Below are 13,228 nucleotides of genomic sequence, written 5' to 3' on the forward strand. Positions count from 1 at the left end.
AGAAGTTATGGTCTGGAACGGAGAACAGAATTATTTGTTACTTCAAAAAAGAATTTTGTTCTGTGTCAAATGTTGCTGATAAAACCGAAACAGAAAAACTACAAAAAGATAACAAACCAAAACTGTAACGTGTACTACCTGTTTTAAAATAACAAGTAATAGGTCTTTAAATTTGCAATAAAATATAAATTTGCAATAAAATATAAATTTGCAATAAAATGTAAATTTGCAATAAATAAACGTGATGTCTCAATATAGATTCCATCGATGTACCTATGTTAAATGTGAACGACATCAGAAGTTATAGTCTGGAACGGACAACAGAACGTAACTAAAAAATTTGCAAACATGATTGCGTTCTCCTTACAAATCATTACCGGGGATGTGGAGTTGGTTTAGTGGCTCACTTTTGCAGCAGGCGATGTCCTGCATTTCAAGTCAACAATTTCGCGTCATTTAATTTTGTATTGTGTTCTTAAATCTCGTATTTGGTTGTATGGGTCACTGCGGGAAGCCATTTGAAATAAAATAAATTAAATTATGCGCTATTCTGTTTAAAGTTATTCAGTACACATCGTTCATTGGCAGCGTCCACTCCAGCACTCCCATTAATCACTTGCAGTCGATGTTCTTGAGTGAGTAGCGTTAAAGATTCAACAACAGCCCTTTGCTCTGTTATTAATTCATTATTGTATTCAGTTACTCTGCAAACACATTACTGGACATAAAGATAACTCTGCAACATCTAAAATAAATATCTACGGTCTAAGTCATCAGGCACTGTTTCACATCAGTGTATTAGAGATATTGGATCCTGTATATCAGTGCGCTGGTTGTGTGCAGGAGCTGGGAGAACAGCGCAGCTCAGGTCCCACATGGGATCACCGCAGATTGCCAAACATGAATTGTGACTCAGTAGCATGGCGTAGCTGCAAAGCGTGTTTGCCGGGACTATTGACTTCATCCCTGTGTGCTGAATAGGTCCGCCCTGCGACCGCTGTGGTATCCCCTGACACGCAGACGTCAGGAAATCGCGACTAGACACTGGAAATTTGTGCTAATGAGTTTTCGTTCGTCCTTGTTCAGCTGTCCCTATTTCCATTTATTTTCGTAAATCGCCTAACACACATAGCTCACCGAATGACGTGGCGCAGAAGTAATGGCAATGTCCTTACATGTAGTACGAATATCCCGTTCATGTTGATCTCGTTAAAGTTAAATACCGCGCCGAATATTTATGCTCGCATCTTGATTTTGCAGAAGCATTTTCCGACGATGGACAGAAGTAACAGACAGTGACGCATTTCGGTGTCACTTAGAACCCTCAGTCTAGTTTGCATTTGGTTCTCAAATGTTCAGCGACCTTCTATTAAATACTTTCAATATAATACTTGAAATGATTAAACCCGAAGAATCGTTTATGCATGCCACAATGTAGATACAGGGTGTTTCAAAAATGACCGGTATATTTGAAACGGCAATAAAATCTAAACGAGCAGCGATAGAAATACACCGTTTGTTGCAATATGCTTGGGACAACAGTACATTTTCAGGCAGACAAACTTTCGAAATTACAATAGTTACAATTTTGAACAACAGATGGCGCTGCGGTCTGGGAAAAACTATAGTACGATATTTTCCACATATCCACCATGCGTAGCAATAATATGGCGTAGTCTCTGAATGAAATTACCCGAAACCTTTGACAACGTGTCTGGCGGAATGGCTTCACATGCAGATGAGATGTACTGCTTCAGCTGTTCAATTGTTTCTGGATTCTGGCGGTACACCTGGTCTTTCAAGTGCCCCCACAGAAAGAAGTCACAGGGGTTCATGTCTGGCGAATAGGGAGGCCAATCCACGCCGCCTCCTGTATGTTTCGGATAGCCCAAAGCAATCACACGATCATCGAAATATTCATTCAGGAAATTAAAGATGTCGGCCGTGCGATGTGACCGGACACCATCTTGCATAAACCACGAGGTGTTCGCAGTGTCGTCTAAGGCAGTTTGTACCGCCACAAATTCACGAAGAATGTCCAGATAGCGTGATGCAGTAATCGTTTCGGATCTGAAAAATGGGCCAATGATTCCTTTGGAAGAAATGGCGGCCCAGACCAGTACTTTTTGAGGATGCAGGGACGATGGGACTGCAACATGGGGCTTTTCGGTTCCCCATATGCGCCAGTTCTGTTTATTGACGAAGCCGTTCAGGTAAAAATAAGCTTCGTCAGTAAACCAAATGCTGCCCACATGCATATCGCCGTCATCAATCCTGTGCACTATATCGTTAGCGAATGTCTGTCGTGCAGCAATGGTAGCGGCGCTGAGGGGTTGCCGCGTTTGAATTTTGTATGGATAGAGGTGTAAACTCTGGCGCATGAGACGATACGTGGACGTTGGCGTCATTTGGACCGCAGCTGCAACACAGCGAACGGAAACCCGAGGCCGCTGTTGGATCACCTGCCTGCTGCACTAGCTGCGCGTTGCCCTCTGTGGTTGTCATACGCGGTCGCCCTACCTTTCCAGCACGTTCATCCGTCACGTTCCCAGTCCGTTGAAATTTTTCAAACAGATCCTTTATTGTATCGCTTTTCGGTCCTTTGGTTACATTAAACCTCCGTTGAAAACTTCGTCTTGTTGCAACAACACTGTGTTCTAGGCGGTGGAATTCCAACACCAGAAAAATCCTCTGTTCTAAGGAATAAACCATGTTGTCTACCGCACACTTGCACGTTGTGAACAGCACACGCTTACAGCAGAAAGACGACGTACAGAATGGCGCATCCACAGACTGCGTTGTCTTCTATATCTTTCACATCACTTGCAGCGCCATCTGTTGTTGAAAATTGTAACTACTGTAATTTCGAAAGTTTGTCCGCCTGAAAATGTACTGTTGTCCCAAGCATATTGCAACAAACGGTGTATTTCTATCGCTGCTCGTTTAGTTTTTATTGCCGTTTCAAATATACCGGTCATTTTTGAAATACCCTGTAGATCGACAACCGAACAAGAATGTCAGAGCACGCTGGAGAGCCCTACGAGCATATTTTTAATGTTTCATCAACATTAAGGCCAATAGAAAATAAAAACCAGAATAGTTTTGAAAAGAAAGGACAAGAAAATGGATCCTTGTTAAATGAATCCCCGCCATTCTTGGAAGAAGACATAAACAAGAGTGGTCGTGGAGAGATCAGATTTTAGGGCTGTCAGACAAAGGCTGACAATTATTGAACTACATTAAAAAAACGTAAATCACACTTTATTCAACACGTAAACGTCACTACAGGTATCCGGATTTAGGTTATGACATGTTCGATATGCCTGCCATCATTGGCGATGATGTGGAGCAGACGAATAGCGAAATTCTGCTTGACCCTCTGAAGTGTCGGAACATCGATGCTATCGATGACGTCCTGAATACTTGTTTCCAGCTCAGAAATGGTTTTGGGATTATTGCTGTACACCTTGTCTTTAATACAGCCCCATAAAAAGGAGTCATATGTGTTCAGATCCGGAGAATACGGCAGCCAATCGAGGCCCATGCGAGTGGCCTCTAGGTAACCTAGAGCCAGAATGTGGTCCCCAAAGTGCTTCTCTAGGACATCAAACACTCTCCTGCTTCGATGGGGTCGAGCTCCGTCTTGCATGAACCGCATCATGTCGCACTCAGGGTCACTTTGGATAATGGGGATGAAATCATCTTCCAAAACCTTCACATACCGTGCGGTAGTCACCGTGTCATCAACGAATATCGCACCGATTATTCCGTGACTGGCCATTGCACACCACACAGTCACCCGTTTAGCGTGAAGAGGCTTCTCGATAGCGAAATGAGGATTCTCAGTGCCCCAAATGCGCCAGTTTTGCTTATTTACGAACCCATGCAAATGAAAGTGGGCTTCGTCGCTAAACCAAACCATACAGCGCACACTAATTCCCATCATGCCGTGCTGCCAACCTTACAGTTTGAACGCCCTAACGCAAACTGTTCAGAAGTTATAGCGACTTTATTTCATATAGTTCAAAAATTGTCTCCCTGTATCTCTCGTTGGTATTGTTCTATCCCGAAACAGAACCTGTGAAACAAGACTCCCTTGGTAATCTAGTCTTGCAGAACAAGATATTCTAATCGAAAAAAAGATGGAGATCAGGATTTAAAGTCTTGTAGACACCGGGTCACGAGAGTGAAGGAACTCTGACTGAATAAGTGTGGAAAAGGAAATAGGCCGTGTCTTTTTCAAAGAAACCGTCGGGGCATTCGTTTTAATTAATCTATGGGAAACATGAAAATCACGAAAACACGGAAAATCTAACTCCAGACGGCCGTAAGGGGGAGGGACTGAGGAGGAGATGGAGAGCGAGATTTTAATATACACTCCTGGAAATGGAAAAAAGAACACATTGACACCGGTGTGTCAGACCCACCATACTTGCTCCGGACACTGCGAGAGGGCTGTACAAGCAATGATCACACGCACGGCACAGCGGACACACCAGGAACCGCGGTGTTGGCCGTCGAATGGCGCTAGCTGCGCAGCATTTGTGCACCGCCGCCGTCAGTGTCAGCCAGTTTGCCGTGGCATACGGAGCTCCATCGCAGTCTTTAATACTGGTAGCATGCCGCGACAGCGTGGACGTGAACCGTATGTGCAGTTGACGGACTTTGAGCGAGGGCGTATAGTGGGCATGCGGGAGGCCGGGTGGACGTACCGCCGAATTGCTCAACACGTGGGGCGTGAGGTCTCCACAGTACATCGATGTTGTCGCCAGTGGTCGGCGGAAGGTGCACGTGCCCGTCGACCTGGAACCGGACCGCAGCGACGCACGGATGCACGCCAAGACCGTAGGATCCTACGCAGTGCCGTAGGGGACCGCACCGCCACTTCCCAGCAAATTAGGGACACTGTTGCTCCTGGGGTATCGGCGAGGACCATTCGCAACCGTCTCCATGAAGCTGGGCTACGGTCCCGCACACCGTTAGGCCGTCTTCCGCTCACGCCCCAACATCGTGCGGGTATCGGCGAGGACCATTCGCAACCGTCTCCATGAAGCTGGGCTACGGTCCCGCACACCGTTAGGCCGTCTTCCGCTCACGCCCCAACATCGTGCTGCCCGCCTCCAGTGGTGTCGCGACAGGCGTGAATGGAGGGACGAATGGAGACGTGTCGTCTTCAGCGATGAGAGTCGCTTCTGCCTTGGTGCCAATGATGGTCGTATGCGTGTTTGGCGCCGTGCAGGTGAGCGCCACAATCAGGACTGCATACGACCGAGGCACACAGGGCCAACACCCGGCATCATGGTGTGGGGAGCGATCTCCTACACTGGCCGTACACCACTGGTGATCGTCGAGGGGACACTGAATAGTGCACGGTACATCCAAACCGTCATCGAACCCATCGTTCTACCATTCCTAGACCGGCAAGGGAACTTGCTGTTCCAACAGGACAATGCACGTCCGCATGTATCCCGTGCCACCCAACGTGCTGTAGAAGGTGTAAGTCAACTACCCTGGCCAGCAAGATCTCCGGATCTGTCCCCCATTGAGCATGTTTGGGACTGGATGAAGCGTCGTCTCACGCGGTCTGCACGTCCAGCACGAACGCTGGTCCAACTGAGGCGCCAGGTGGAAATGGCATGGCAAGCCGTTCCACAGGACTACATCCAGCATCTCTACGATCGTCTCCATGGGAGAATAGCAGCCTGCATTGCTGCGAAAGGTGGATATACACTGTACTAGTGCCGACATTGTGCATGCTCTGTTGCCTGTGTCTATGTGCCTGTGGTTCTGTCAGTGTGATCATGTGATGTATCTGACCCCAGGAATGTGTCAATAAAGTTTCCCCTTCCTGGGACAATGAATTCACGGTGTTCTTATTTCAATTTCCAGGAGTGTAATTACTCTCAAATGCGAGTACAGATTTGAACCACTGCACCGATTTGTTCGGTGGTCTACCCTTCGAAAGCGTTTGTAATACAGTCCATCCCCTTCATAACATAATTTACCATTAGCTTCTTCGCACGTTTGAAATGTCTCCAGGTCATTACTGTGATATTTTGCCACGCAACAAAATGACCGATTCTTCTGCTGATTCTTACTCGGCCAAAGCAAATGTTCAGTCTGCTGCGCGGTGGTGGTTTTCAAATAATGTACCTATGATGGCCAAAGGATTTGTATCAAAAGGTTTCAACATGACCATTTTCCGTACGGAGGATCATAGGAATGCCCATTTGCGTGTAAATTCACGCTGGAGTATCACAGAAAAGATTTCTCCGTGTACTCTACGTTTTTATTTACTTTCTTTTACATCGATTTCTCTGTAGAAAATTCTCATTCATAAAATTGTCCGTACATGCGAGCATAGAATAGACCGCCCTGAATTTGCACAACGGAAGAAGACATTACGTAGCTTCGTAACCTATTCATCGCTTCATGTACAACGCAGTTGCTTATTTTGCATTTAGCTGTCAAATAACTATTCCGACGTCTGCTGAAGACAATCAAACACGGCTTTATGCAGCGGTTCCACAGAATTAGTTTAATTAATTGAGACGCTCAGTAGCTCGGTACGGGCTTTTGTTAAAGTTTCGAGAACATACCTTCACCGAAGAGTCCAGCAGTATATTGCTCCCTCCTACGTATATCTCACGAAGAGACCATGAGGATAAAATCAGAGAGATTAGAGCCCACACAGAAGCATACCGACAATCCTTCTTTCCACGAACAATACGAGACTGGAATAGATGGGAGAACCGATAGAGGTACTCAGGGTACCCTCCGCCACACACCGTCAGGTAGCTTGCGGAGTATGGATGTAGATGTAGAGGTAGATTTACGTCATCGAACACTATTTAACGATTATCTTCTTTGTCCAAAGTTTGTTATCGCTGGCGGAATATTTGTTTGTTATTTTTTCCAATGATAACACAGATCTGAACAAAAAGTGTTTTTATGTCTGTTAGCGCATTTGCCTTTCTAATATCATACCATTATTACTGAAAAACTGAAGCTTCTAAAGTATTGCTGTTGTTATCCTCCGCAATCACGCACTGCAGGTGCATCTTGTCTTCTTGGTCTTCAAAAATACGGAGACGATACAACTCAAGGGCTCGCAGGCAACATTAACACAGTGGCAAATGTTTCCTCCCTCTAAGTCTTCGTCTTAAGGAATAACTGTAGCTCATACAAAAAATTCTTGAGTCTGCTCCATTTGAATTAACGATTTCAACTTTCGACCTACCGCAAAATGCATAGCACACTGGCGAAAAAGAAGTCACAACTCTAAGAAGGAGTTGTGCGACATACGATCTGAGACGTCTTGTCACGGTTCGCGCGGCTCCTCCCGTCAGATGTTCGAGTCCTCCCTCGGGCTCTTGTCCTTAGCGTAAGTTAGTTTCAATAGTGTGTAATCCTAGGGATCAATGATGTCAGCGAGTGGAACCGCGCTACCGCTACAGTCGCGGATTCGAATCCTGCCTCGGGCATGGATATGTGTGATGTCGTTAGATTAGTTAGGTTTAAGTAGTTCTAAGTTCTAGGGGACTGATGACCTCAGATGTTAAGTCCCATAGTGCTCAGAGCCATTTGAACCATTTTGATGATGGCAGCAGTTTGGTCCCATAGTAAGCACAACGTCTTCAGGCCACAAGTGGCCCATCGGGACCATCCGACCGCCGTGTAATCCTCAGCTGAGGATGCGGATAGGAGCAACGTGTGGTCAGCACACCGCTCTCCCGGTCGTTATCATGGTTTTCTTTGACCGGAGCCGCTACTATTCGGTCGAGTAGCTACTCAATTGGCATCACGAGGCTGAGTTGGTGCCGTAATGCTTTACCACAAATTTTTTGTGCAACATAAACGAAAGTTGGTAAGCGGGTTTCTGCATCTGAAAGATGATGCCCACACAAATTTGGCTCTGGTCGCATAAGAGTGGTGCTAATAGCGCCACTATGAGGATACAAATAATGTTTGCTTTAAATACACGGAGTAACGGTCGTGAACATTACTAACCTTTGACAATGGACGTGGTGAGTTGGTGTTAGTCAAGAATTTCTTCATGACGACAAAGACGTCATTACCAACACCTCACTGAGATTGAACGAGGTCGTGTAATAGGGCTTCGAGAAGCTGGACGTCCCTTCTGTAATATTGCAGAAAGACCTGGCAAGAACGTAGCCACTGTAACTGAGTGCTGGCAGCGGTGGTCACGGGAATGTACGGTCGCAAGAAGGCCGGGTTCCGGACGATCACGTGGCAGTATGGCTCTGTTTCATTGTAGTGCATCTGCAGCAGCAATTTGAGCATCAGTTGGAACCACAGTGACACAACAAACTGTTACAAATCGGTTACTTCAAGGATAGCTCTGTCAGAAACCCTATAGCGTGCATTCCACTGATCCCAAACCTCCGCCATTCAAGCGAGAGCTCATTGAAGAGCAGTGTGGAGGTCTGTTGTATATTCTGTTGATAGCTGGCTCTGCCTCGGTGCCAGTGATGGCCTTGTGTTGGTTAGAAGGAGACCAGTTGAGTCACGCTGAATTTATGGTCTGGAGTGCGATTTCGTGTGACAGCAGGAGCACTCTCGTGGTTATCCCACACACCCTGATTGAAGATCTGTATGTCAGTCTGGTTACTCGACCTGTTGTGCTGCCATTAGTGAATAGCATTCCAGGGGGTGTTTTCCAACAGGATAACCCTTGCCCACATGTCGCTGTTGTAACCCAACATGCTCTACAGTGTCGACATGTTGCCTTTCTAGTACCTTCCGCTGCGGAAGTCGAACACGCGCTAGAACAAATGGGCGTGGCCAGCCCATAGAGGGCTCCGCCTCCGCGGCGGCTATTCCGCGCAGCGCTACCGCTACCCCACGTGCAGACAGCGGCCAATAGCCGCTCCCTCCGGGTTCGTATATAGCAGGGCTTAAGCCGTCGGCACACGGACCGTGCATCCGAACGTTGAGCGTTGAGCGTGCCGAGTTCCTGACGTCATAGCGTGGAATAGCACGTTCGGGAGTCTTTCCGAACGTGCAGAGCAATATCTGGCATGTCAGATATTCTGAGCGTGCGTCTGAGCGTTGACCAATGAGATGGCACAACGCCACCTACGTCACACGCACGCCGTCTCCCTTCAGTACAGAGTTGTAAGACGCCATATTGGCATTCATTTCAAGCTTATATGTATGTATGCTGTTTCTGAGCACCAGCAAATTCAGAATCACTGGAAAACCCGTTGTTAACTTTGTGATTCGTTCCAATAAAGTAACGAGAAACATCATATTCATGGCAAAAGAATTATTGTAACTTGCGTATTACGAGAGTAGGCTATTTGAAGGCAGCGACACACGGAAGATCCACTAAAACGCATTGTTCTTGGTACAATTTGTTATAATTAAATTTCAATTAGTGACATATCTACTATAAGGTTTTCTGAAATAGGTTACATACTTTGAATAGTCATAAACTCTGTGTGGTTGGTTTAGCGTAATGGATAGCATTACTGTTTTGTATTGATTTGTTAGTTGGGGCGGAGGTTCGCGGCTTGACACCACTACATTTTATTTCCTAACATTCGCGTTTTTATTAGTTTCTGATACTGTATTATTAGTTTAATATAAGTATATACTATAATATTTGATGTTATGTAAACATAAGTTCAACTTTTTTGAGGGGTGACTTTGTTCGATTGGCTTAATCTACAGGACAGCTTGCGCTACTTGTATAAAGATATTTTGCTCCTTTTTCTTTTACGCTTCGTAATTGACATGTTGCAAAGATTCTGCTACTGGGTAGAAACAGTGATTAAGTAAGACTGACCTTGGGGTTTTACTAAAATGTGGGAATGATGAAATAATGTGTATCTTATGCGGAGAAGTATTCCAAATTTGTATCCTACTGTTTGTAATGGAACTTTTATATGTCTCTGTCCTTATTGATTGGACATGGTACTTTCCTTTTCGTGGACGATGGGGAAAATGTGCGATTTAATAGAGCTAACGTGGGAATTTTATGCGCGCCCGTTGAGTAAACAGTGTGATCTACGAACTAGAAACATCCTTCAACTGCCGCTGGAGTGCGTTGCGATCGCTTATACCACGTTGGGGCCCACGTACCGTATGCTCAAGTCACGTCATTCCTGAGCGTTCAGCAGCACGTTGAACTTGGCACGCTCAACGTTAACGTTCGACAGCACGGCCCGTGTGCTGACGGCTTTAACAACTGGCCGGTTTTGAGCACGAGTACTCGCGTCTGCTCAGGCACCTGCTCGCGAGCTGCAAGGTCGCAGAGTGGGGAGGGAGGGGAAATGCGCGCGCACGTTTGAATACGGCCGCAGCGTGCCTATTGAATTCGCGCCGACTGTGTAACGTTTAAAGTACTACGATCAGCTCGTAACAGCCACTTCGCTGGTTAAGAATCATGTGAAGTCGCCGTTGTGTAACCCCAACCATGCTTTCGCAGTTCAACCCCCATTGGGAGGAATTGTATCTGTTTACTGAAAAAGATGGTGTTGCAAAATGATTAGTATGTCACAAAACGCTGAATTCTTTTACGAAATTTAATTTGCAGCGACATTATATGTCATACCACGCGAAAGACTACGGACGTGGAAAATGTGATTGACCAGATCGTGCACAGGAAGTTATTAAACTTAAAAGGAAGCTATCCTAAGAAGATCTGGACGACGAAGAAAAATCAACTGAGGCAGCTCTCAGAGTGGGTTACAAAATTGCTATGCTTTTAGCAAAATCCCTGCGCCCCTTACCTGATGGCGATTTAATAAAGGAATGTTTGGTAGTTGCAGCGGAACATTTGTGTCCATCTCAAGTCGAACAGTTTCGGATTGTGCCATTATCTAACATGACCATTATGCGTCACATACAGGACATGGCAGACGACGTCCAGAGCCAGCTTGCAAATATCGGTAAAGATTTTATGGCGTATTCTCTAGCTCTGGACGAAAGTGTTGATATCACTGGAACAGCGCAGCTTGCCATATTTATTAGAGGTGTTAATAGAGATCTTCAGGTGAGGGAGGAGCTCCTCGATGTAGTAGCCATGAAGAACACTACAACCGGAGGTGATATTTTAAGTAGTGTTGAAGAAAGTGTTGAAAATATAGGATTGTCGTGGAATTCTTTAGTTTCAGTGTCTACAGATGGTAGAGGCATACACTAAGCTAATAAAATTATGAGGCACGTGTACATTCTCCTTTATTTGTTTCATTTGTCGCAGTAATAATTCGTGAGTGATATCCCTGCAGGTGGCCGCGGATTTACATCGACTGGCGGCAGCTGTTGTGTACCCCACGTGACTCTCCCCACTCTCCGCTCTGGTCGGGTAGTGGGGGTAGCGTGCTCGCGCTGCTCCGTGCTCGCACCTTGCTGCTCACAGCTTGCTCCGCGAGCACGTATGTTGTGAAGCCCTGGTATATAGGGACCCGCTCTGCCCTAGTCCAGTCAGTCTGGTACTCGCTCTGGATTTCGTTTCTATCTCGACGGTACTGCGTTCTGGGTCGTTGCTCGTTGTTGACATTTGCCTGGTTCTGGTTGTGAGTGGATTTACTGTTGGTGTTTGGTGTTGTGGTTCCCACAAGCCTCTGTTGTTTATCTCTTCCTTGTTGTGTCGGTCATAGTCGGTCGTGGTCGGTTGTTATCAGTTGTCGTTGGTCTGTCGTCGGACTCGTCCTGTGTTTACCCGGTGGTGCGTGCTCCAACGCCGGCGGCTTCCCCGCCTGGTGGCTTCCCCGCCTGGTGGCTCCGATCCACAGCCCAAGGCGTTCCCGCAGTTGGTTTTGGTTACTACAGCCTTGTCCTTCTTGATCATCAAATCTTTTTCCAATATAGCACATATGAGACATCACCAGATGTCAACTCCAAGACCATCCACATACAGCATTAACTATCCATGTATTGACTGACCAAGTGCAAGAGGCATGAAATTCCATACCACAAACCAACACTCGGCACCTGAACAACCCGATGCATGCAAGTTTGCATGCTTGCATTCAACATTCTGGCGGTTACACCGGTTATTAATGTACCAGAATTTCCCATTTGCAATGGCTTATCTCGCGCTTGCATTATGATCTTTCAATGTTAACCACTTACCTAGATAAATGTATTCTCGAAATTTCATCATTCGACATTATTATTTGTATCGCAATTTTTTTCATAATTGTATTTAATTAAAGTAGCTGTTGATATTTCTCCCAGTCACTTTATTGGTGCTCCCACTGGTAGCGCATTTACATGTAAAATGTACTTTAAAGCTTAACTTTTTTAACGACGCTAGATTTGTGGAATTAACGCACCCGTTATCTCACTTTCCAGTTAAGGCAGCCCCTTCGAGCGGCCCATCTGCCAAGACTATCGGCATTGTGGTTGCCGTAATACTGGCAGCGCTGCTCTCCGTCGCCGCATTCTTCGTCGTGAAGAAAAGGCTAAGACTGAGAAGGCAGAGGAACGTGGCGGAAGACTCCGATGTTCGCTACCTCACTTCGGACGAGATCCTCGACTTCAACATGGCGAGGCCGGCTGACGATGACGCGTGATCGCCAGTGATTGCAGCACCATGGATTTTTACCGACAGTTTCGTTCCCTACCTGCAGCTTCTCTGGCGGAGTAGAAGCGCACTTGAAATATACGCACCAGACTTTTCTGTTCAACATGTTTCTTCGAGAAAGAGTTTTATTGTGACTGAGTCTACGATGTAATAATGTTAAAGAGACGTAAGAGCTCGATTTTCTAGGAATTAATTAAGTAATTACGTACATGCAGTGCATGGTTCATGACCAGAACAGAACCAATATCGACTTTTGGTTTGTGGGTACGTTACTCAGGTACAATGAACGAACTTATTCACCCCCAATTCAAGTACATTCAATATACTGTAAGCTTCAGAACTGAATAGTATCATGAAGCACTGAATTACATGAACTCTGAAAGTATTTCACAGTGATATTGTAGAACATCATACCTGTAGTTAATTCAAAATTGCAAGTCTGTAATACTAGTATCGCTGATTCGGTTACCAGAGTTCTGAATGTAATAATGTATTGTTTTAATTATGTCAAAAATGTGATTTGATATGTAAATAAACAGTAACAACGATGTATTTACCTCTTACACTGGTACATCTTTTAAAACTACACCTATTACATCCCTCATATCTATCAGGCAGTTCCAGTTAATCATTGAGTGTCATGCAATACTTACAGTGAAAAGTGGTTCACAA

At 45.6% G+C, this 13,228-nt stretch overlaps 1 protein-coding gene across 2 annotated transcripts in view; it reads left to right on the forward strand.

The window, feature by feature from the left end:
* LOC126248918 (MAM domain-containing glycosylphosphatidylinositol anchor protein 1-like) overlaps window positions 1-13,071 on the forward strand; it is a 1,134,762-nt gene extending 1,121,691 nt beyond the window's left edge. The window contains exon 9 of one of the 2 annotated variants that reach the window (XM_049950410.1): window positions 12,325-13,071. In XM_049950410.1, coding sequence (XP_049806367.1) covers window positions 12,325-12,545 — 221 coding nt within the window. In that variant the 3' untranslated portion in view covers window positions 12,546-13,071. The remainder of the gene's footprint in view (window positions 1-12,324) is intronic. The other variant, XM_049950411.1, reaches the window with a different exon arrangement.
* The last annotated feature ends 157 nt before the right edge of the window (window positions 13,072-13,228 follow it).

Source organism: Schistocerca nitens, chromosome 3 (genome assembly GCF_023898315.1).
Source record: "Schistocerca nitens isolate TAMUIC-IGC-003100 chromosome 3, iqSchNite1.1, whole genome shotgun sequence".
Taxonomy (NCBI): Eukaryota; Metazoa; Arthropoda; class Insecta; order Orthoptera; family Acrididae; genus Schistocerca; species Schistocerca nitens.